The sequence below is a fragment of the Eumetopias jubatus genome, unplaced genomic scaffold (genome assembly GCF_037043125.1).
Source record: "Eumetopias jubatus isolate StellerSeaLion01/CBP00866 unplaced genomic scaffold, mEumJub1_p1.0 scaffold_14, whole genome shotgun sequence".
Classification (NCBI taxonomy): domain Eukaryota; kingdom Metazoa; phylum Chordata; class Mammalia; order Carnivora; family Otariidae; genus Eumetopias; species Eumetopias jubatus.
The window spans coordinates 79,081,952-79,107,764 of NW_028274820.1; the positions used below are offsets into that span (position 1 = coordinate 79,081,952).

At 38.8% G+C, this 25,813-nt stretch overlaps 1 protein-coding gene across 1 annotated transcript in view; it reads left to right on the forward strand.

Annotated features, from left to right (window-relative positions):
- The first annotated feature begins 7,610 nt into the window (after window positions 1-7,610).
- The window catches only part of CPED1 (cadherin like and PC-esterase domain containing 1), a 267,619-nt gene continuing 249,416 nt past the window's right edge, over window positions 7,611-25,813 (forward strand). Inside the window, exon 1 of the mRNA XM_028104949.2 lies at window positions 7,611-7,859. Within this exon, the coding sequence (XP_027960750.2) occupies window positions 7,611-7,859 (249 nt within the window). The remainder of the gene's footprint in view (window positions 7,860-25,813) is intronic.

A 25,813-nucleotide genomic window follows, 5' to 3' on the forward strand; every position in this document is an offset into this window, starting at 1 on the left:
TTTTGCTATTACAAAATACCAATAAATCTTTGTTCTGTAAAACTCATGTGACAACTGGTGACACAAAAAAAGTCCAAATGTGGGTTCACAATTTATAGGTGGTGAAAATTGAGGCCTTACTGCTGTGGAGTGTACATTAAAATGTTCATGGTGACACATTTGAAGCAATAAATGGCTTAATTAAATGCCTAAATGAAGCTGAGTGTTTGATAAACATACAGTCATTCTTGTTAAGGGCAGTTCATTTTTTTGCTCTTTTCTCCTTTAAAGCAGATTCCACATACTTCAAATTTTTAACCGTATTTGGTTTGTGCAGTCTTAGTGCCCTTTGTCCTTTGATCTCAGAAATGGGCTTGTTGATCTAATTAATTATATTAATCTTGGAAAAAACAAATGTCTGATACACTTGGGTTGTGAGAGGTGAAATATCTGTGTAGACATTGCAGTGTTTTCCTTCAACTCATATTTTTAAAAGAAATCTTTAACGAATGGGTTTTAAGAGAAAACGAATACCGTCAAAAGCATTTATTTTTATAATTTTACAAACACTGAGCACCTAGATGTTGAACCTGCAGAGGAAGGTATTTGGGTGTGGGTGTGGGAAGGACAAGCGTGTTAAGTAATTGCGGCACTTGGAAGGGTGCTGTGATAGGCAGATGCACAAAGCACTGTGAGGACACTGGGAGACTTCACAGAGGAGGTTTCCTTTGAACAGATTCTTTAAAGACACACGAAGTAGGGAAGGTTTTTCAAGGCTAGGGAAGGTTTTTCAAGGCAAGAGACTGTTCAAGGGCCACGTACACTCTGGTAACTTACAAGTACTCTGGCATGAGTGGACGTCCAGTAGGGAGATGGAAGTTCAGAGAATAAAGCCAGAAAACTGAGCAAGAGTCTAAACACAAGCATTTTACACTGTGTCATAGAATTACTTGTTAAGGAGAGTGGTGGTGGCCTTTAACATATTGTTGGCTAAATACATTCTGATTATTTTTACAGTTTAATGAAACTATAGCACTTTTCTTATTTTAATGTAGGGATAACAAAACTAGTCTATAACTTGGAAATTGCTAAAAAAATAATTCTAAATTTAAGGTGAATCTTCTAGTTTTAAAAACTACAAATTAGAATTGCTAGTGAAGATTTTTTTGTTTTCCTTATTTAGATGATAAAATCTACATTACCCAGACTGTAATTTCTAACCCACGATCTTAATATTCATGATTTGATTCTGCTACAGAAAAATAAAGTTTAAAGTGATATAAACATGAAGTGACTTCAGAATTGTTTTGTTTTTTGATTGAAATTTGACATAGAGAAGAGGTATACTCCTTTCTGGCCATTTCCATTTTAAAGTAGTAAGTATATATACTTTATAAGTCAGCATTTAACTAATAAATTATTAGGCATTATTAAAATGTTTATTTGAAAAAAATTTAACAATTTCTTAATAAATTCTTCAGGACCATATAATCCAGTTTTTGGTTAACCCAGAGCCACCTTTTACTTTCTTTGCTCCTGGCAGAAGAGACCATAAAAGAATATTACAATCATTCATTTCTCCCCTGCTAATTATTAAAAACTCAGAAACCAATGTGGGAAATGAGGGTAGGGAATGTATAGGCTTCTGTATATGTTGCTTATACCCATCCCCCATTCCCGCTTACCTATGTTAATGAATAAGAATAGTTTTTCTTAGGAAAGTGTATAACTGCTAGTCTTTAATGGTGAGCTAGTTTAAAACATTCACAAGTTTAACATAAGTCGTAAGGGAAAAAACGGTGGTCATATTTGAATTTTTTTTGCATTGTAGAATCTAATCCAGTAGAGGGACCCTCTGTGCTAATACATTAAAATAAGAACAATTGTACAGGTACTAAGTTACTTTAAAAAGCTGCCTAGGTTAAACGTAATACAGGAGGCCAGCCAGAAATATTTCTGAATAAGCCTGAATATAAAAATGGGTTAGTTGTTTAGAATTTTGCTAATATTTTACTAATTTTGCTAATATCATAATATCTAGCTAGCAGAAAGTTTTGGTATAACCTCTCCCCAGTATTCCTCATTAGAACTTTTAAAAATTTATGGTCATATCCTTGAAGCACTTACATATTTATCTTTAATATGACCAAATGACTGTTTTCTTGAATGGGTTTCGCAAATGTGCCAAAAGATGTTTTTACCTTACCAGTCTTACCGTTTATAAATGTTTGAAGAAGAGTCCAGTTATCTGTTGAAAACAAACAAACAAAAAAATAAGCTTATATATTAGAGATCATATGGTTTAGATACAGGAGTAATCTTTTGAATTTAAGTGGTATATATGTGACCAAAGAGCCATACTGTATCAATGAATGTGTCTTTACCCCAGATTAGCTCGATGATTACCAGCCTTCCTTGGAGTGATAAGGTAAAACCTACCTCCCTTCCATCCCCCATTAAACAACATCAGTCTTTTAGGTAGTAAATTTGATGCTGTAAAAATTTCAAAATACCTTTCACTTTCTGAAAATAAGAATGGATGGTTGAATTGTAATTACATTTAAAAAAAGAAACCAAATTATGTGACTATCTTGCAACAATTTTTTGAATGTATTATGGTTTCCATGGAATATTATATTGCAGGTTTACAGAGAAGATAATGAGATTTCTAATTTAGTTAAAGAACATAATTTGAGACTATGTTATAACAAATGAAAGCTAAATTTGTTCATATTTTATAGAATGATAGATAAAAACAGGAATTCTGGCTCCACGCCAAGGTATAAATTTGTGCCCTAAAAAAAGTAAAACAAATAGTGTAATTCATTGGATTAAATGTTTGCCAGCCACCTTGTGCTCACTGATTGAAGTGATTCTTTCTTTTCTTTCTTTTTCTTCCTTTCTCTTTCTTTCTTTCTTTCTTTTTTCTTTCTATCTTTTCTTTTTCTTTCTTTTCTCTTTCCCTTCCTCCCTCCCTCCCCCTCTCTCCCTCCCTTTCTTTCTTTCTTTCTTTCTTTCTTTCTTTCTTTCTTTCTTTCTTTCTTTCTTTCTTTCTTTCTTCTTTCTCTCTCTCTTTCTTTCTCTTTCTCCCCTTCCTTCCCTCCTTCCCTCCCTTCCCCTCCCTTCCTCCCTTCCTTCCTCCCTTCCTCCCTCCCTTCCTTCCTTCCTTCCTTCCTTCCTTCCTTCTTTTAGAATGTGCACATTAATATGGATATATATGTGTGTGTGTGTGTATACATATATCTCCATATATATTTTAGAGGATGCAAATCTTAAAAGCAAATCTGGGAGGCTCAAAGGGAATTATATGGGCAAAGTTGCATTTATTTGAAGGAGTGGTATAATTACACATTCGGGAAGTGGTTAAAATCCCAATGTCATTACCACAAGCTGCACAGGTACACACTATTCTAACTTAAGTAACAGACAATCAAGTAGCCACATATAAAAATTATGCAGTAACTATTCTTTGATTTCCAACCTCAGTGCTTTGACATTTCGTACCGGATGATGCTTGGTTGTGGAGGGCTGCCCTGTGCCTTGTGGGATGTTTAGCAGCATCACTGGCATCTACATACGAGATATCAGGAGCATCCCCCTGGGCCTGCAAGTTGTGACAACTAAAAATGTCTTTAGACTTTGCCACATGTCTCCTGGGGGACAAAATTGCCCCTGCTGTGTTTCATGTTACCAAGATGTGAAATATTTCCTGTGGGAAAAATGGAAATAGTATGGAAAATATTTAAATCTATTATGTATAAACCTCCACAAATAGGAATTTTTAAATCACTTGCCAGGAGACACTACTAGATGCTGTAAGGATATGGTGATGAGTAAAATAGTTTCTGTTACAAAGCAGTTTATACTGTAAAAAGACACAAGTACACTAGTCACTAGACTACAGTAAAGAATATAAAAGTCATCTTCGTTCTAGTGCAAGCAAATTCAAAGTGCTTATACAGAAAGAAAATTGTGAAAAATAAAGCAACCAGTTGAGAATTATGGAGAGCTAGAGACATATGTCCCATTTTAAAAAGGCAGCACCAAGTGTTGTCCTATGGAATCTCAAGGTGATCTGCATGCTCAGAAATGCTGGTCTAGTGGACAATTTAAAATGAAAAGCATCTAGTTTACAGGATTTGGTCTATCTGGACTGTTGATTCATCTAGAAACTTGAGTCTAGTTTGAAAAATAAAATACATTTTAAAAATACCTGCTTCAACAATCACTAAATTCACCCTCTCCTTTCACCCCATACTCCATACCAAAATCCCAAAATGGAACATATATGTGATGGAAGAGTATATTTTGTGTTGGAGAGGCTTAAGGAGGAAGATTGTTCTGTTTTGTCCACCCTTGAAATGACAGAACTCTAAAAGGTCTGTCACTCTATTGTCCCAGGTTGATGCTGCTTAAACACAGACCCTTGAATACTGAAATGATCAAGTAGAAGGGGTACTTTATGAAATCACATGCACAAGAACAGTCTGAAACACTGCCAGAACCCATAGATGCGTAGTCTTACAGCATGTCACCCTCCCACTCCCCTTGCTGAAGCAGCTTACTCTGTCTCATTGTTCCCTGTTCTGACGCCTTCGGACTCTAACACATGCTCCTACTTAGCCTTCCATCACAACTGGGCCATGAATACCCACTACTTGTTGTCTCCACCTACTGCTCACGCTCATCCCACTCTTGCTCTCATTCTCCCAAACCAGCATCTGCCGCCAACCTCCATCTCACAGAATAGAGGAAAGAGAACATACTAAGTGCTCATGTTTGCTGTGGGGGCTTCTGGGTTCCAAGAGGTCCATTATTTGATAATTATCTGTTTGTGTGTCTGACACCAGTCCAGACTGAGCTCAGCCTCAGCATCCAAAACATAACAGACATGCATTCAGCATGCATTCTTCCAACACATGTACACAGAATGCTTAGGTGCTTTCCATACATTATATCATCTGGCATGCCAACAACACTTCAAAGAAGGCATATGTATCCTCATTTCACAGATCACTTGTTTAAAGACAGTTAAGACGCAGCATCATGCTACTATCCAGACTGGGTTTACTCTAATATTTATTTATTTATCTATTGCCATCCTCTCCCACACCCTCAGACTCAGTGGTTGAAACAGGGAATTGGGTTTTTCAAGCCACCGGTGTCATTTCTAGAACATTAATTTTCCACTTTCGTTCTGATTCCTGTTACTTAAAGTCTAGCTAAAAAATTATGCTGTTGTTTTTCATGTTTCCCAGCCCAAAGACACTATATCAACAATTTAATGATATATAAAAATGACCCTCCAGATTCCTCAAACTCTGTTTTTCACACTTTTTGCCTTAATAGAAATGCATGTCCATTCCTTTTCTCCTAGTAAAGAATTTATCTCACTCAGTTTCATCAACACAGGAACACTTGCAATTTAAAGATTTCATAATTCCTAGTATCTCTCAAATCACATTGCATCCACTAAAACTATACCTTCCAACATTATTGTTCAGCCATTTCTCTTAAAGCTCTCTTGGCTTCTAAAAGTCAAGTGTCACTTCATTTTTTTTATACTTCTTCATTTGTCATGGGATTGAGGACTCTAAATCTATAAGTCAAATAATATTAAACACACCATAGGGGATATATGCAAGAATCTAGCTTTAGTGTGAATACTTATTCTGTAAAGCTTTAATTAATCTGTTTTATAAAGTAGTTTCTTTGAAGTAAGGAACCATAGATGCCCATTTCCCTGGATCTATAATAGCAGGGCACCCCTAGGGGGCGCTCCGTCTCACAAAATATAAGTGACCGGAGCATGACAGACGGAAGGGATCATTTCAGGGGTGTGGGCTCACAGAAGAACCTCAGCCCACAAGAAAGAGTTTGCGTTAGAAAAGCTACTTAGGTTCAGAGCTTTTGAAGAATGTCTGCTATGATTATAATAAGCCAGTCCTGGGTATCCAGAGTTGGCAAAGCAAGAGCGGGAAGAGGTGAGCAACAGGCACTGGACAGATTGCTTTTCTCTTTGGCTGTCCCTCGGCTGACTCAGCAAAAGTAGATGGAGTTTGCAGAATTTCCCTACAGAATTGTCCTTGTGGCGTTGTGTATAGCATTAGGTTGAGTTGAATTGTGGACAAAGCCTGATGTGTATCTTTTTATCCCTTTCCGCAAAGCCTGATGTGTATCTTTTTATCCCTTTCCGCAAAGCAAAATTACCTGCTACTATCCACTTGTTATAGGAGCAAAAAGTATCAGGCAACTAGCCTTTGAAAGACTTAGCCATTAGCCCAAGAAAGGAGCAGTAAGTGATAGGAGTTAGGTACCAACGCAGAAAGATGACTTCAGTTATCCTGGTACATACTCAGGCTTTCAAGTTCTGCGGTCCAGACAATACCTGGGACCCTTTTATCCCCCATAAGGGTGACCACAATTCCCTCGAGTAAAGATCCTTCCAATTCACGCCCGGAGTTTGCTTTCCTCTCATCCTCGACCTTTGTCATCATCTGACGAAGGGCTATTTGTTTTTCCAATGCAGTACTAAGGAAAAGAGATGACACCGGGCGCCAAAGATCAAATGTGTATTTAAAATTCTGCAGCTCCGGGGAGGCAGGCACATTTCCAGGGCAGTGAGAGGCGCGGTCCCCAGGCTGGGGAAGCCCACCATTTCTCTGCGGGGGAGCTGACCGCGTGAGGCCGTAGCCCCGCCCCGCCCCGCCGGCGCGTGCGGCCGCGGTCCCGGGGCCCAGCTCCGGGCCGGGAGAGCCGCAGCGCGCGGGGCGCGGCGTGCCTGCGGCTGGGCGTCCGCGCGGGGGAGATGAATTGGAGTCACACGACTGGCTGTTTCCTTCCGAGGGCTTTTGGTCAGCAGTCCATTAGGGTATCGTGACAACTTTTTTTTCTGGCTAAAAGGATGAAAACTGAGTAAGTACATAGAACTTTGAACTTGACGCGGAATGAAACCAGTACAAGCAGAACCCTAACAGTCACCACGTCCATTCACACCGGGCATTCCCTTTTCATGCTAAAAGCCGTGGACGCTTACGGGACAGCGGCAATTTAAAACTGGAGGAAGGGAAGCAGCGAAGAAACACGAAAGGCTGAAAGCAGGACTGCTCTGAACCCGGAGAAGAAATGAGGAAGCGCTGAGGCGAGTTGGCCTGCATCCCGCGGGGCGACAGGCACTTTTGGTTTTAGCCTATTGCGCTTTTCAGTGCTGTTTCCAGGCTCCAGATTGACTTTGGGGTTGTTTTCTTTTTCTCCTGTGAAGTCTTTGCTGTGAGTTTAAGGATGTTGTGGAAATAAGGCATTACCGGAAGCAACAGTCTGGCAGCCTGGGGTACGCTCAGCTTATTAGTTACAACTATTATTATTTGGATGTCTTTTTTTTTTTTTTTTCTTAACCCAGGCTAGCCACTTTTCACTGTCATCCATGGAAGGGATCTTATTAACCGCTTCACACTTTCGGGACCTATGATTCTTTGGCATGAACCCTTCGGAAAGTTCTTCAGCGGGGATGGAGCGATCTTGATTTCAGTTGTGGATAAAGAAGGCTGATCTGTATTTTTCATGCTGACAAAAAATAGCTGCTATGACTTTTTTGACAACGTGGACAGGGGCCAAGTGAAGCTGAACTGGTCATGGTCTGTCGTCCAGTGTTCCCTTGTCGTCGGCGACTTTGTCCCCGGCCCTTCTTGGTGGGCTTGGTGGTGGCAATCTGTCTCTTCTACCAGACCCTGACACTCCGAGGGTCGAGGAAGCTCACAGCCGCTGGCCCTGGGGCTGACCCGAACACACCCCCCGAAACCCAGACAAGCAGATGCGAGAAGGGATTCTCCCCGGACAAACCGTGCTTCCTTCCCTCCGGTAATGCACAGGAAATCGGAAAGGTAAGATGGTCACGAGCTTAACCTTGACATTTTCTGTAAAGATAGCAGTCTGCCTCTCTCTGTCCTTTCTGTAAAACTAAAATTAACCTCCATGAGATCTGAAAGGGATCCAGAGTATACAACGGCCCAGAGAGTGACCTTATGACAGTGAGACACGTGTTAGCTTCAGCTTCTTATATTTACTTCTGGAAAGGCCTGGCCTTTATCTCCTCTCTTAAGAGTTTCACTTCTTTTCAGCTGAATGAAATAGACAATTTGGAGTTGGTGGGAGTGATGTGAATTCTTTCTAAAGTATTAGAATTCTGAGAGATCTGAAGTTTTCCAGTTCAGGGACGTAAACCAAAGATTCATAAAATTTGATCAACGTTGAGTGTTTCCTCAAGGAAGTCAGCATGAGTGCCCAGACCATTCCAGACTCAAAGATATTCCAGAATGCCATTTTATAATTGATTAAATCGATTTTTCATTGGTGAAGATATTTCTAAAGCAACGTATTTATTTCTGAACCATTTAAAGGAATAGTATAATATGTTCCCTCAAAAGAATTGATACCCTGCATTTTATTGTTTATAGAATTTGGGAAATATTGATTATTCTATACTTACAATTATTAATATTACTATACTATTATGAATATTACTATTCTAATTAACTTTACTAATTTTGTGAAGTGTTGGAAAAAACACAAAACACACAAAAAACTCCACAGGATTTCTATTTTAATATACCACTCTGTTCATGCCTATCAATGAGATGATGACATTTAAAATAATCCAGCCTGAAAAAGAAAAAGGAAAAAGAAAAACACACATGAAAAAATTCATGGCAGCAAAGCCACTGACTTCTGTGCTCCAGCAAGAGGTATAGCAAGATAATTTAGGAAGCTGTAAGTACTATCTTATATATGCAGTAAATTTAGGTAGAGCCTAGGATTGTGGTTATTGTTTGGAGCAGAATTTCCTGTTGAAATTCTAACACCTCCAGCACTACTACCATCTTGTTTCAAGAACTCCTTTATGTATTTCCTTTAGACTCATAAGGCTGTGAGATAGGTAAGGTGGGCATGCTTGCCATCAATGCACAGGAAACATGGCGCTGCTCAGAGGTGTGTAGGCAGACCACAGGGCTAGCAGGATGACCTGATATACCCACCTGGGTCCTACCACAGCACTGGTGCTGAAATCAAAGTAAGTTCAAGGCTCTGATAACAACTGGTGGAAACCACAACTGTAAGAATTTATTGAAATACAATACAATAGGTTAGAACAAAAAAAATTTTAAACCTTGTGAGTGACTTAGTTTATCAACAATGTCAAGAAACATGACAAAGAATAGCAGATAATATAACTAGAAACACTTCCAGATGAAACTCCAACTGCAAGTGCGAGTCAGTGATTGAATGTTCTAACATCACTGAAGGATCTGTATTTTTTCTTCATTTGTACTAGCATTAATTTTTATTTGCATTTTTAATACATCAAATTTCTAATGGGTATAAACTGTGACTTGGAAAGTCACTTCTTGTTTTTTTTCCCCAATATTAATAAATACAGTTTCTTTAAAAGTAGTTGAAATGGTTTTGCTCTTTTCTTTTTTCTTTTTTTGGGGTAGCTTTGCTTTTTAAGTAAGGAGTAAAAATTGGTGCTAAAAATTTTGGACAAAAAGGTTTTTTATTCATTAACTTACAGCTCTTCTTACTCCCTGCTTGACTTTACGTGACTCCTGCTTTTGCCTGTAACACAGGCATATGTTAACTGTTATTTGTAGGCTGTCACAGAAAATTCCATTTCAGCTTTGGATCTCCTGCTACTTATAAACCATCTGAAACTTATTGGCTGCTTGTGTAAAACATTCACTCTAGAATTTTCTTCACCCCCCCAAAAAAATGCCAATCACATGATTTCCCCCCCAAATCATTCATAATCTTAATATTTTAATCATAAACAAGATTCTAAATTCACAATTATAATTCAAAAGCCCATGGATATAAAAAGTCAATTTCCAAACATTTGTCATGTATCTCTATTTTTAACTAATTTGTGTCAGCCATTGGTTTAGAGCCAGTTTTTATTAGAGATAGAAAGGAAACTAGAAAGAATCATGTGGAAGGTAGTTAAAACCAGATATAACTTAGTTCTCCTTGTAATACATGTTCCAAAAAAAAAAAAGAAATAATAATACAGTTTTAAGGATTAAATATTCTGTAAGATAGTTAAAGTAAAAAAACAAATGTCTTTGGGATCAATATATATGGATCATTCTCAAAATGAGCTACCTTATGAAGTTCATTAAAAAAATCACTGATGAAGAAGATAGCAGGAGGTGAAGAATGAAGGGGGGAAATCAGAGGGGGAGATGAGCCATGAGAGACTGGACTCTGAAAAACAAGGGGAGGGGTTGGGGGATGGGTCAGCCTGGTGATGGGTATTAAAGAGGGCACATTCCGCATGGAGCACTGGGTGTTATATGCAAACAATGAATCATGGAACACTACATCAAAAACTAATGATGTAATGTATGGTGATTAACATAACATAATAAAAAAAAAATCACTGATGAGATGCTTGTGTAGATTTTCCTCAAGACCTAAAATTAGCTTTTATAGAAGAAGCATTGTTTCTGTCTAGAAATTTTAGGTTTTGGTATTTTATTTACAAACCAAAATGTTCATTTTTCTAGGGCTTTCCCTTACTGATATCCATCCATTTTAAAGTGATTTTTAAAGTTACTTAAAATAACTGATTTTGACCTAAGGTTCATGGACTCCAGGAATTATTTGGATTTATAAGATGACTACCAAACGCAGACATTTCACACAAAATATTGTGTATATGTGTGTGCACATTTGTCTGGGAAAAATCCTGATCCCCTGCAGATATTCAGACCTAAAGAAATACTAAGAATAAACAAAATGCTTAAAAAGCAATGCATTTAAACTTTAATTGCTCCTCCAGGAAGTATAAGTTGGGCTTGGATTTATAAATCTGTAAAAGGAAAACAAAATCTTAATGAAAGAATCCATGTGATGACATTTGGAAAAGAGTTTCGATGAATGCTGTAGGGATAAACATTCAGAAACTAAAATACACTCACAGAGTCTTTCTTGAATCATAGTTTTCATACTTTCGTGAATGAGCAGTAACTATTCCCCAGTCTCTTTGGTTGCGGTTCTTTCCAAGAGAAGACCTTTTGTACTTCATCAGCCTAGCAACAGAGTGTTCTGTAGTAGCAGATATTTAAAGGTGGGTGACTGACTATGCCCTTAACACCTTTACAGCTGGGACTTGGTTCATTGTCTAAAACTGTTTTCAATACAGATTGAGATCATGGTCTAGTATATGCCAACTTTCCATAGTGAGGGAGTATTCTCCCTCTTCTGGCCAAATTTTAATTCTTTTTTCCGTTTGAACTTTCCAAAGGACCTTGCTAAGCAGCTGTACTTTTGTCATTTCTTCCGGGTTTTCTCACAACTTTAGTTGTTTGAATTTTGGCTACTAATCTGCCATGTCTTAAAATCATTTCAATTTAATGTGTAAGCTGAAGACAATTCCATTTGTCTTCACTGAAGTAGATCACTCAGTAGATTTATTTGTTTTCCTGGAATCTAGCACTTTAACATTTCACAACATAGGAACCACATTAAATGATAAACAGACACAATGGAAGAAAATATGCTTAATATACATCTTTAGTATATGTTCCTTTAATGGAAACTTTACTATTTGGAGAATACATTTATACTCACCGTAGCCATGTGTCACTGATTATCTCCTGTTGATACTCTGCAAGGAGAATTAGTAGTTCTTTGTTGCTTGACTATTCATTCTCCATTTCTTCTGGACTCTCCATTCTCCTTAAGTGACTACTCTCTACAACTATTCTTCCCGGTATACAACAATAATCCAATGCAAATAATTGAATGTTTTCATACAAATATGCTCTATTTAACGTAGTTTGTGTCTCCAATAATGCATAATATATTTAACATTTGAAAATTTCTAAAAATTGCTTGTTAAGCCCAGGTTTTCTATAGACAGAACCTGGGGCAAGCACTTACATGCTAACACTTCATTAGATGCTGCAATCTCAGGGATGCAAGAGTAGGGGGGGAAAGGAACAAGGAGAGCAAAGACAAATGGGTGCATTTATGAGAGACATAACCAGAGAGGCTGTATTAAATTCTGCATCTCAGAACAAGCATTGTGGGGAAGGGGCAGGAGGGACTAGCAATTTATCTCTTGGCTTTTCCTTTCTTCTGTCTTCCATTGGTTAGAGTTGTCCCGTGCTACTTCCACGTAGTGTTACCTGGACTCTCAGGGTGGCCACTGGGCAAGCCAGGGCCTCAGTGGGTGCAGTCCTGTCAGGGCAAAGGTGGTTCCCCCTTCTCAATCAGTATGGCGCATAGGAACTCCCAGGTCTGTGATGGCCGTGGTAGTAAAAATTGTGTCCATGGCTTACCACAACCATGCCGCAAGTAATGTCCACCAGAGGGGTATGTGATACAGTAGTTATGCTAATGTTGCTTTCTAAAAGCCACAGAAAATGTCAAAAATGTGCTCTTACTCTTGGGAAATGGCATCACTCTCTTTAACTGAAATGTTTGTAATTATCTTACTGAGAGTTCTCCAAATTAAAAAAAAATTCTCACTTCATCTTTACCCTTTGTCTTCCTAATTCAGTTCATTCTTTCATTTTCTTCATTCCTTCAGTGACTATCTGGTGAGCAGTTTGTGCCAGACACTGTATGAGGCACGAGTGGCACAGAAATAAAAGGCATTGTAAGACAGATCAGTAGTTAAATCAATGCTGGGGAATCCATAACTTTAATAGAGCATTTTGAAAGATGAGCAGGAGTTAGAAAGGGTGGGGAAAGAGAAATGTATTACAAGCAGAAAATGCCACATATGCAAAGAAGAAATTAAATGATAGATTTGGAGGATTCAAGGTATTCTGTGTGCGTGTGTGTGTGTGTGTGTGTGTGTGTGTGTGTGTGTGTGTGATGTGTTGGGGGGAGCAGATCAGAAAGGCAAGGAAATCAGGTAGGAAATTCAGCAGGGTCTAGATGTGGAAATGTGGGCATGTTAGAGAGCCTGGATCCTATTCTGAAGGCAGCAGGGAACCCCTGAAGAGTGGTAAGCAAAAAGTGGCATAAATAGATTTATGTTGTCGAGAACATTCCAGAACACATATTGCAGAATGGACTGGAGGTCGGGCATCCAGTTGCAAGGCTGTTTCCCAAAGCTTCTTCTTTGCCAAATCTTACTTTCCTCTTGTGTTCTTGAACACCTTTCCAAGTTTTCTAGAACTGGTTCCAGAGTTATTCTCTCTTCATTACAATACGCTATTTCAGACCTTTCCTTTGGACCATGCCTTCTGCCAGTAAACATACTCATAACTGGTAACAATAAGCTTTCTTTGTACCTGGCAATCCACTTAACCCAGTGTGCTCCCCTCTCTTGTTTCCCTCAGAGAAGCTGTGGCTGGTTCTCTTTGGATTCACTTCCTGGCCACCCCTATCCATCCCTTCTCCTTTTCATTTGGGCTTTTCTACCAAAACTTGTCTTCAGTGCCCCCTTGGCTATCAGATGGAATGATTTATTTTCAATCCACATCCTTCTTCTCTGAAGCATCTTACACTATTAGACAACAACTCTTTCTTGAAACTTTGAATTCCATGACACAATGGGATTATTTTCTGATGTCTATGGATAACTGGTGGTCTCCTTTCAGGGTACATTTCCTCTGAGGCTAAAGTTAGACATTGCCAAATTTAGTGTATTGGGCCTTCAGTTGTCTTGTTTTATACTTTCCCTTGATGATTGTATTGACTTTGTACACTGTTAATTTTCAACCTGTACAGATAACCTATCAGGTATATTTCTAGCTTGGATTTCACTCTTGAAGCCCCGATGTGCATCTCCAATTTCTTGCTATCTTTTATAGAGGAGTGATAAGAATTATGAAAACTCAAATGTTTTACTTTCAAAATTTTCATACCCAAATTAATGACTCCTCTTGACCTCTATGTTTCTGTGAATAGGAAACCCCTATCCCCCATCATCCTGAATTAATAGGTTTTAAACCTATAAACCTATATTTGATATTACTTGCTCTTTCTCTCCACCTTGCCCCCACCTAATCCACCTGGCCTGGCTCCTTACTAAATCTGTAGGCCTGTCACTGATCCATATGGCCAGCTCTAAATTAGAAAGGCCACAACATTTTTCAGGTCTCTCTTTTTCTCTTTTTGATTGTTACCTTTTTAAAAAAAATTTAATTGTGGTAACAAACACAAAATATAAAATTCACCCTCTTCGTCATTTTTATGTGTACAATTCAGCAGTACTAACTATATTTATGTTTATAATGTTGCGTAAAGGCCACAACATTCTTGCCTTGTTCACAACCCTTATTCAGAACCATTTGTTTCAACCCAACTCAACTCGTATATTGCTTCCCAGTCTGTTCTCCATTTCCCTGGCTTCTGGCCGATTCCTAGATGTCCTCTTTGTGGTTTATATAGTGCCTTGAGACATACTTGTTCCTTTTCTAGCTCTGCCTTCTGATTTGTCTCTGAGACCACGATGCACATTTGGTCCTTTATTATACTAAGTAATTTTAGTTAGTATCACCTTAGAACAAGCCTGTATGACTGGTATAAAGTGGGTTTTTCCCAAGTCCCCCAAATGAACCCAGATAATAACTAATTAATATTCCAAATCTTTAGAGTTTATCTTTACAATCTTAAAGTTGTGTCCTCATTGCCACTAACCTAGACTATTTTCAGTAGCCTGACTAGTTCCCCTTCAATCTACTGCACATTCAAAGCCATCTATGTATAACTCCTATAGCATCTCTCCTAAATAGCCTTCAGTAGTTGTCATACTAAACCCGGTAAATTGAATAGAATCCACCCCTCTCATGCCTAGTATGTTCCAACATACTCTTCTGGTCTTATGTCCCACTCTGCGTTTGTTTGTAATCCATAAGCAAGCCATACCGTTGTTCCCAAATGCCACCATCTCCACCTTTGCCTGGAGGCACCTCCAGCAAGTGTGTGCTAATCGATACCTCTAGAAATCTTCACAAACATTCTTAAAGCATTCTGGAAACTGGAATTTCACCTCCTCTTAGCGGCAAACCTTATCTCCATGACTTGATGTGTTTGAGCATCCCTAATAAAACCTATTTTTCATTATAATTATTTAGAAATGAAGAAACATGAGAATGTAGAACTGGAAACAAGTAGGTTCAAGATCTTTCTTTTATAAGTGAGAAAAATGAAGCTCACAGAAAGAAAGTGCCTCTCAGAGTAACAAATGGAGTTGATAATGATGATAAGATTAGACTAAGACCTGTGTTTTTCTGGCTGTCTCCATTCTATTTTCCATACTATCTCCTCTCTATTTACATATATTCCATTCTATTTCCAAATACTCTCCATTCTATTTCTATATAATATCTCCATTCTATTTATGTATACTATCTCCACTCTATTTCCATATGTTCTCCATTCTATTTCTGTATAATATCGCCATTCTGTTTCCATTTACTATTTCCATTCTATTTCTGTATACTATGTCCATTCTATTTTCATATACTATCCATTCTGTTTCCATATACTCTCTCCATTCATTGGCATTATGGGTTGAATTATACTCCCCTCAAAAAAGATATGCTGAAATCCTAACTCCAGAACCTCAGAATGTGACCTTCTTCAGAAATATGATTGTCATAGATATAATTAGTCAGTATGAGGTCACACTGGAGTATCATGGGCCCGTACTCCAGTATGATTGCTATTGTAAGAAGACAGTCAAACGAAGATAGAGACACACGGGAGGCACATGAAGAAAGAGATTGGAGTATGCAGCTGCAAGTCAAGGAACCCCAAAGATTGCTGACAAACCACCAGAAGCTAGAAAGAGGCAAGGAAGACATCCCCTACCATTTTCAGAGGGAGCACAGCACTGCTGGCACCTTGTGTTCAGGTATCTAGCCTCCAGAATTTTGAGACAATACATTTCTGTTATTTTAAGCCACCATTTTGTGGTACTTTGTTATGGCAGCCCAAGGAAACTAATAAAATTGGGGAGGCAGAATAGTTCAGCACATGAGCTCTGGAGTCAAATTAATAGCACTTGTTACCTTGCTACCTTGAGCACATTTCTTGATCTCTTCAGGATTTCATTTTCTCACCTCAAAATGGATATATTATCACCTACCTTACAAGGCTAACATGAGCCTTAAATCAGATAAATCTTGTGAAGCACTTAAAGTGGCTGACACATAGAAAGTGCTCAATAAATATTAACTATTATATAATTTCCTTGAGGATTTACTCATCCTTGCAGTCCCTAACAGACCCTAACATTTGGCCTTCACAAAGTAGGCGCACAATAAATAACTGCTTCATTGAACATGAGTACCTGGGTAAGGAGCATCTGAGTGGAAATTCTTGTTGAGTTTCTCTCCCTTTCCTCCTGTGTCTCCGCTGTTGTCTTTTTACTAAAATGAGCCTTTAGAATCAAGACAAAACTTGGGGAAGCTGTTATGTCAGTCAGAGTCAGGCCTGCTTATCTGTAGGCAAGGTTTGGGCTGAATCTTTTTAAATTTTTATGTATTTTTTAAGTTTAAGATGCTGGGGTTAACGATATGCTGTAGTTGAGGATGTGGAGAGATGAACTGGATGGGGAGTAGAGGAAAGAGGTTAAGATTTTGGACTCTGCATATATATATATATATATATATATATATATATATATATATATATATATTTGTTTATTGTTTTTCTCCCTACATACAATATAAGCTCCTTAAGAGCAAGTACTTGATTTAACTTGTTTACTGCTTCTGGCCCCAGTGCCAAAACAGTCTCTGACACATAGTGAGCCCTGAATAAATACCTAGTCAATGAATAAATGAATGAATGAATCATGACTTTGGAGATCAGAGAAAGCCTACTTTAAAGCAGAGATGAAAAAATGAGAGGAAGTCTTCCTTCCTTCTCTTTTTTATTTTTGTTGAGCTCTCTGATCCTCCACTCCATCTTTATCTTGTACCATTATCCCTTGAACCCCTTCCTGTACCATCTCTTCTCATACTTGTAGCTAATGTTAATTTTCTGCCATTTTTTACATTGAATCTGCTTCAATTATCATCCATTTCTCCTGTTCTCTTCAGCTTTTTTGTCTCATTGGGATCTTTATCCTAAAGAGATCTCAAGTATCTACCATATTTAAAAAAGAAGGACGGGGGTGCCTGGGTGGCTCAGTCAGTTAAGTGGCCAACTCTTGATTTCAGCTCAGGTCATGATCTCAGGATCATGGGATCACACCCCACGTTGGGCTCTGCACTCAGCGTGGAGTCAGCTTGTCCCTCTCCCTCTGCTCATGAGCATGTTTTCTCTCTCTCTCTCAAATAAATAAAATAAAACTTTTAAAAAAAGAAGAAGAAAGAGGAGGAGGGGGAGGAGAAGGAGAAGATCCTTTCCCAACCAATGTGGCTTTCTAATTACTTCCCATCTCTCTTGGCTTCTTGGTCACCATCATCTAACCTCTCTTCCTATGAAGCAATTCCCATTTTTTAACAGATTAATTCTACTAAAAATTGAGCTTTTCCTTTTATGTGTTTTTATATTTTAACCATATTTGAAGGTAAGTATTTTAAAAGTATGCTGATGGGACTCTAAATACAGGGGACTATGCACAGGAGGCTCTCAGGAGATGATGTCAGCATACTAACAGGTATGTGACTTTCATAGAATTGGTTGAGCTGCCTGATGAGCATTTAATGCCTGTGGATTTCTTTGAGATAGTTGATCAGGGCTGTGTTAGATTTTTAAAATGAAATATCACATGGGTGAAAAATTGTTCATACTGAGAGAATTTTAAACAAATTCAAATTTGCTTACATTAGATAAATTTTAATGAAGTCTTGATGAAGCCCATATTTAAGCAGGTTATGTTAAATTTCCTATGAATCAAAGAATTAATCAGTTTATGGGTGTCATTCTCTGTCGTTTTTTTTTCAAGAGAGTGGCAATAGCTTCTGTTTCTTTCTCCCTCTAAGCAATTCTGTTTCTCATTTTAATGGAATTGGAAACTCACATAAACCCTCTGAAATGGAAACCACTAGATACACTCACATTATAAAAAGTGCTTCCTGTTATCAACTTCCAGTCTGTGGCCTTTTGGGGTGAAAGAAATGTTTGGTTTCATTTTTCCCTTTGATTTCCTTTGGATATTTTTTCTAAGGAGCCATTCTCACTAAAAGGATGAGCTCATGTTCTAAAATAGGATTTATGTTCTCTAACAGAAACTATACCAAAGTTGGAAATTTATATGGTAAATAGTACTTTGTCAATGTTTGCACTTTGTTCAAAATGTAAAACTAAACATCTAGACTTATGTACAGGGTTAAAAAGGAATATAATAAACTATAAATTGAGTCTTTGCCATATATAAGCATCTTAATGAAAAAAAGTTATTTAACTTTCAATTAAATTCACTAAGAGGAGCTAATTCACTTATGACCCAAAATAATAGATGAAACAAAATAATTATTAAGAAGAACACATGGACTTGGAAGAGCAGCATGGGCCCAATCATGTGTTCGGAAATATAACTACATTTGGTATCTCTAATCCTTACTTGGGGACTCTTGATGGAACCCTGCCAATTTGCCTATAGTGCATCCCAATTGGTCACCTTCTGGTGGCGGGGGGAGCTCCAAGACCCTACATATTGGGAATAGACCTAACTCTCTCCATCAAGTCTTCTGACCTCCAATCTTTTAAGTATATTGAACAAAAAGTCTAAGAGAGCATAGGTATATTGTGGAACAAACATGGCTTTTGGTGCAAAATGGTTCAAATTCTAACTGTGTCATTTACTAGTATAGGTCATAGGCAGATTTTACCTAGATTTCTAAACTCTGAATTTTCTCACTGGAAAAATGGAGCTAACTAAGCCTGATGTGTGAGAATTGATTATGTGTCTGAAAACACCAAGCATGGTGGCTGACCAGGGTTTGTGTTCAGTAAATGTTGGTGTTTTTCCTGCCCACAGAAGCTGGATTTAAGCTTTGACCTCAAAAACAAGCACTATAAAGGGCTTGTATTATATTTTTTTTCAAGAATGCACATATGTAGTTCCTGTTTTTGATCATCAGCATATGTGCTTTCTGCATTATATTCTGCTTAGGCAAATGTTTAAGGTAGCATGTTCTATGCTAGCAGTCTTCAAATTTTCTCTCTGACACCTCTCAATAAGTCAAATGCAAGCTTTCCACTGGTTTTTCCCAGATGCATTATACTTCTTTCCCCTCCTGCTCGAGAAAGTGTTCAGCTACAAGTAGTAGGAATGCAGCACATCTTCCCTGATTTATAAAGTGCAAATTATTCACTAATTTTGATATTTTAATTCTTTTCATAGCCAATTTCTTATAACACACCTCAGAGCTAATTTTGACAAATCAAAGCTCATATCTGCTGTCCTAAATATATTCTGACTATGCATAAGAGAGGGATCTGGGAAAAGTGACCAGTCTGGGAGAGTTAGGCAAGGGAAAAGCCTCATAATAGTAAATAATCTATGGGGAGAAAAGAGAATTTATTAATAGTAATATTGCTCCCGGGTCCTGGTGTTTCTTCCTGGTTTTGACATGAGGAAAAGTGTTGGGGTGCTGGTACACCTGTTAAAGGTCAGTGTATCTGAGGCAGATCCTGCTGTGCCCCGCTCACTCTCTGAAAAAGAGAAAAAGAAAGAGAAAAAGAACTAATGGGTGTTAAGGAGGGTACTAGTTGTGATGAGCACTGGGTGTTGTATGTAAGTGATGAATCACTAAAGTCTACTCCTGAAACCAATATTACCTTATATGTTAACTAACTAGAATTTAAACAAAAACTTAAAAGAAAAAAGAACTAATAGGGGCCCAGTTCCAATTCTGAAGAGTTGAGTAGCCATGGACAAGTGACTTCTTTGGTTTCTTTTTGTAGACTACGGCATAAGGATGGAAATATATGCTGCAGAGATGTCATGGGGTCAAGGTAGACACTGTTGCTCAGAATGTTTTGGAAAGCATTGAGATTATAAAAGGCGAGGGAGTCAACATTATCACATCTGTTAAAAGATAAACCAAAGCATATTGGAAAATTTAAGAGTTTATTTGAGCAAAAATCGATTCTAGTCAGGCAGCACCAAACTGGAAGTGGTTAGGAGTGTCTCCCCATCAGGAGCTCAGGGAGAGGCTTTAATAGAGAAAAGGCACAGGCAAGGTAAGGCAATTATTGATTGGCTAAAGCTTAAAGCCTAGTTGGCTGTTTTTGATTGGTTGTCCTTAGGTTTTGATTTGCTAAGCTTGAGGCATTTACAGGCTTAGATTTTGGTTTGCTTTCCTAGACCACCTCGCATTATAGCCACTTCAGTCTAATAACCTCAGTGTTCAATTAATTTAACACATCCCAAAGGATAATGTCATGAAAATATTTTCACTGCACTTGGCATCTCTTGAGGGAAAAGAATGCATATAGGCAACATAAATGTGAGTACGGGGAATACTCCTTCTTTCATTAAAAAGTTACAGTATAAAGTGCTACACAAATGTCAAGTTATGCATGTTTCAGAATGTTACTAGGAGTCCAAAACTGCACTGTCACAATTGAGTTTCCTCTTGATGTTTCACTGTTTCTTTAACAAGCAATAGAAAGTATAATAGTATTCCAATAGTTTCAGCCCTAAGCCTAGTTCTTCCCTGGTGGAAAATCTAGCATTAATTTAGCCAAGTGCACAAATGCTTCAGGAAAAATGGAACAGGAAATTAACTTTTTTGTAGCAGTGCAGGAACTATCTGACCTTAGCAAAGCATCAACCAGAAAGTCGACTTTCATATTGAGCAGTAAACTTTCCCTATTAGACACACCCAGAGGGCAGAAGTGATTTCAAGTGGGTTTTCCCTTACTCCTCCCTTTATTATTAACTCTCTCTCTCTCTCTCTCTTTTGAGTAAACACTGAAAACATTAATAACCCATCTGAAGCTTCCTACACACAAGCTAAACCTACTTGTCCAAATATTTCAGGGCTACATAAGCTATTTTAAAAAGTGGATTGATTTGGGGCAGAGTTAATTTTCTTTTTTGTGGAGGAGAAGATAAAAATGAGGGAAAAGCAGATAAGCTGATTATTTTTCTTTTAAAGAAACAGTAAAGTAATATTATGTCTGCTTTAAACAAACTTGTTTGCTGGAGAACAGAAATAATGTATTTGTGAAAATATATTGTCAGAAATATAAACTTTAGGAAGCTAGAACTGTCTCCTGTTTTTAATATAAAATAATGATATTTTAAAAGGAAGCCCCTTTTCTGTGTTATAAATGGGAGAATGTCTCATCCCCCCAATGATGTACACATGATCCTAAGCACAATTCTTAGGAAAACCCTGAAAAAGTGACCAAGAATTTTTAATAATGTAACTACTTCCTGTGAAGTCTAGCATTTATTTTTTTAAGCTTTATTTATTTACTTGAGAGAGAGAAAAAAAAATAGAGAGAGAGAGCACATGGGGTGGGGGGCAGAAGGAGAGAGAGAATCCTCAAGCAGACTCCCCGCTGACTGTGGAACTTGACATGGGACTTGGGGCTCAAACCCAGGACCTCGAGATCATGACCTGAGTTGAAATCAAGAGTCAGATGCCTAACCAACAGCCACCCAGGTGCCCCAGTGAAGGCTAGCATTTAAACAAAACCTTCTAATAAATTACTGGCAGCTGGATCAAGGTGGGGATCAAGTTGGGACAGTGCCTGGCACATGAGTTGAATGAATGGATGAATGCAATCTAGTAAAATTCATGCTGTGTGTCCAGTGTAGGGCTTCCCATGGTGGCCTGTGGTCCTTAAATTTTTCTTTTGTACTTTCAGTTGGTTTTTAAACTCTGGTCTCCCCTGACAACCCATCCAAGTCTTCTTCAATCTATAAGATGTCCTCACTTTCCTGAAAAGACCAAAGAAATTTGTTACACAAGATGAGATGGTTTCTTCTTTAGGTCTGGCCTATAAGATCTTTTGCTGGACCATTTAAGAATAAACTGGACCTCTAGGAAGGGAACACACTTTTCCAGCCAGTTGCAGAAGAAAGCCAAATACTATTCTGCAACATAGTCCATCCCTTGAGGGAAGAATTACAGAGTTTAGGGACCTGAAAATTTGATAGCAGTATTAGATGATATCTCATTCTTTCCTCTAGAGATAGTGTTTGTTTTGTGGTATTACTAGATACTGCCATTTCCTGCCAATTTTTGATTTTTAAAGCAAGAAGTTGACCATCAAATACTTAAGCATTCTAGAGTGAGTGTGTAATTTGGAAAGCTCTAAGATAGATTTTGAAGGGAATATGTGAGGTTGTGTTATGATGCGCTGGTGTAATAGCATAGTGTGTGGCAACATGAGTGGGACCAGGGGAGACTAGGTGGAGGCTTCTAGAGGGGAAGCATGGAAGAGGGTTCTTAGTTCTCCATGGGACTGGGAAAGTATTACCCAGGGTAGTCCCCAAGGAGAGCCGAGGTTGTATGTTAGTACTGGCTAGTGGGCTGAAGGGATAAGATGAGGAGACTATGGAACACGAACAGCCACAAGGGTGTTCAGAGCAAGCAAGAAAACAGAATGAGAGCCAAGGCATAAATGTATGCTTTACAGGAACTTCGTGTACAAACTTGGTTTAAAGCAGGATGCTTTTTCATGTGGAGTGTGGTGCCTGAATATTTAACATTTGTTCCTCTATTCGGTCCTAACACTTTGTCCCCTACGTGGGTAGGATGAGGCAGGGTTTCTCTGCGTTCATGAGGTATGTGCCTCTATCCTGTGGCCTTTCATTTTAACAAGAACTACAGCTGACGCTTGCTGTCCTGGAGATGCAGGGACACCTGCAGGGCGTATGTTGGTTTTCCATCCTTCACCATCTGTGCAGTTCATGGGGACCCTAGATTTCTGGGGAGAATCTGGATAAATTGGTTGCTACAGGGATGTGCATGCTGAGGGGGAAAGACAGGAGCCAGAGATTCTATCTGCATGGGATTAACAATATTAGACACTTACCTAAAGTGGGTTTAGGCACCTGTCCTCCTCTCCTGGGAGGTTTGAATGTGGTGGCTGGGTAGACAGTGGATGGAGAATCTTCATCCCCAACTCAGTGTCTGAACTCTACCCTTACATCTGGCAGATATTTTTTTAAGACTGGACTGTCTGTGCAGAGTGGGGCATGTTCCCTCTGGTGCTGAAAGAGATCCTAGGCTGGCCAGCACATGTTGTCTTGTGATAGCCTGCTGCGGAAGCCTGGGGCCCGTATGTGTGCTGTGTCGAAATGCAGCGAGGACTGCAGACTAGGAGGACTGTGGAGATCATAAACTGGGCTCTGGAGGGTGCTGGGTGGGTTAGCAGCAAGCCTTGTAGCCGGGAGGGGTGCGGGGAGAATGAAGAAGGAAATGAATGCAAATGAGGAGCTCAGGAATTTAATAGGTGAATGCTAGGGAAGATCTTAAAACTAGACAATGGCGACCATTATCTTCTAAGCCATAAAGAGGGAATGTAACGGGCTAAAGAACTTTTTATATCCTTATTGTGAATTTATTTATAGAATGTTCTAACAAAGTATAAAATTAAATCATATTTAGTTATACAATTAACATTACTGCCTAATTTTTATCTAGCACCCAAATCTAAAAAGTAGGTCCATTTTATGTATGGTATATTTTTGGCCATATTTTTTTATGATACATTTGCTCTAACATTCTATTTTTGTAAAAGAATAGTAGAAATGATGATCGATTATTTTTTAATGTGTTAATGCCCCTAATACATAAGCACCACCTTATCCTATTCCTCTTGTAATTTGACAGAACCCCTGTGAAATCACATGATTGGAATGTTTAGGTTTTTATTTTGTTAAATTCATTACACAAAGAGGCCCTAAGACTGATGTAGTTCTGATGCCCCGGCGACCTAAGCCTGTAAATGCCTCAAGGTTAGGAAATCAAAATGCTCAGGACAACCAATCACAAAAAAAAACAAGCTGTAGCCAATCAAATAATTTCCATTCTGCTTCCACACTTTCTCTGTATAAGTCCTTCCCCTGGCTCCTATGGGCAGAGCCCGCCTAACCACTTCGGGTTTGGCGCTGCCCAATTGGAATGGATTTTTGCTCAAATGAACTCAAAATGCTAAATATGTCTCAGTTTATCTTTTAACAATTTAAAATATTTTAATTTGTCAAGAGGTTCTTTTATGCAATAACTTCTTTAAGAGATATTTACTGCGCCTTACTTTATGGGGGCTATATATTTTTGACTGCTTTTTATCTTCACCGAATCTCCTTTGATCCTTACACTAGCATGAGAAATAAGATAGAAGGCTGGTGCTTATTTGCAGATGAGGAAATTGAAGTACATCAAGTAGAGCTTACGTGGCATCAGCAGATAATGAATGGAGGGTGGGAAGTAGAGGGGAAACCCAGGGTTTAGAAGGCCTTGGGGGAGCTCGCTGGCAAAGACTCAAACTGAGATTCAGAGTCTCTGGCATCTATAACAATGTTTGGTAGATTATATGATTCTTAGGTATTGGTACTGCTATAATGACCCCAGTGCTCTTTCCTGTCTGTTACGTTGCTTTTGTAGGAACTTGCTATTTTAAGACTGAATTGCTGAATTAACTCGTTGTTTGGGCATGGGGCTTGGGGTGGGGGAGAGAGATTTGCTATTATTTTAACATTTTTCAAAAGAACAAGGTCTCCCGTTGTTTTCTGCTTGGTGTTTCACAATTGTGGATTGTCGATTTTATATTTTCTTCATTACGGGTGTCCTTCAACTACTTCTGACACCGTGGTAAGATTCAGGGGGCTAGAGAATATTTACTCTAAAACCTACAGAAGTGATCAGGGCTTGAGGATTGGGAAGAAAGTAACTTCCTTCTCTTAAATTCTATGTGCTTGTCTGATTAAGGGGAGACTGAGAAGGGGGAAGAGTGTAGAAACAGGAAAGCAGAAGGAAGGAGAAGAGACAAAAGAAGAACAGTTGGGAGTGGTTTTTATTTGATTCAAAATAGAAAGCAAAATCAAATGCACCCAAAGAAAAAGCAACCTTCGTTCTCTCCCGATCTCATTTAAAGCTTTATCTTATGCTTAAAGATACCTCCAAGGACACTATCCTGAGCACCATCTCCTGGCCATCTCTATGTTTTTGTAATCTCAGCTGGGTCTTTGTTATGTCTGTAAAGTTACAGCAAACAGTAAACTGAAGACCCACAGCTGTGCATCGTGGGTGGCGCCTCCACCAAGGGGGAGCCTTGAGTTAGTTGGAGGAAAAGCCTCCAGAAGGGGCTGAAAAAGATGCTTCTTATGACTTCCAAAACAGATAAGAAAGAGAAAAAAGAGAAAGCGGGAGGAGCAGAGAGGGGACTCGAAGTTCCTCCACGTTGGTTGAAATGGCTGAGCTGTCAGTGGGGTAGAATTTGCTAGCCAACTACAGCTGCAAGGCATGAAGGGGAAACATCGCAGCAGGGCAAGGCATGAAGGGGAAACATCGCAGCAGGAGACACTGGACACGGGCTCGAGGAGACATCACTGTTCTTGTGTTCTTGGTTTCATTTTTAATTTCACTTTGTCTCCAAGATTCCTGCTACGTGTGAGGGTCAGCCTGGGAAAGGAGTGAGCGGCACACGGTTCCAGCTGCAACCAGCATGCCTGTGCATTCTCTGGAGTCTGAAGAGCCAGAAGCTCTTCAGTCTGCCTTCTCTCTTCTGTCTTTCCACTTGCCCTCCACTAGTCTCTCCTCTTGCCCGCAGCTACACAAGCTCTACACTGTGTGCCCAGTTTAGAAAGGCACGGTGTTGTTCCAGGTTGTGAGTGAGGAGACTGGGCATTAAACATACAGACAGCCTAGGAATTCTCAGGGTCGACCTTCAGATTTTA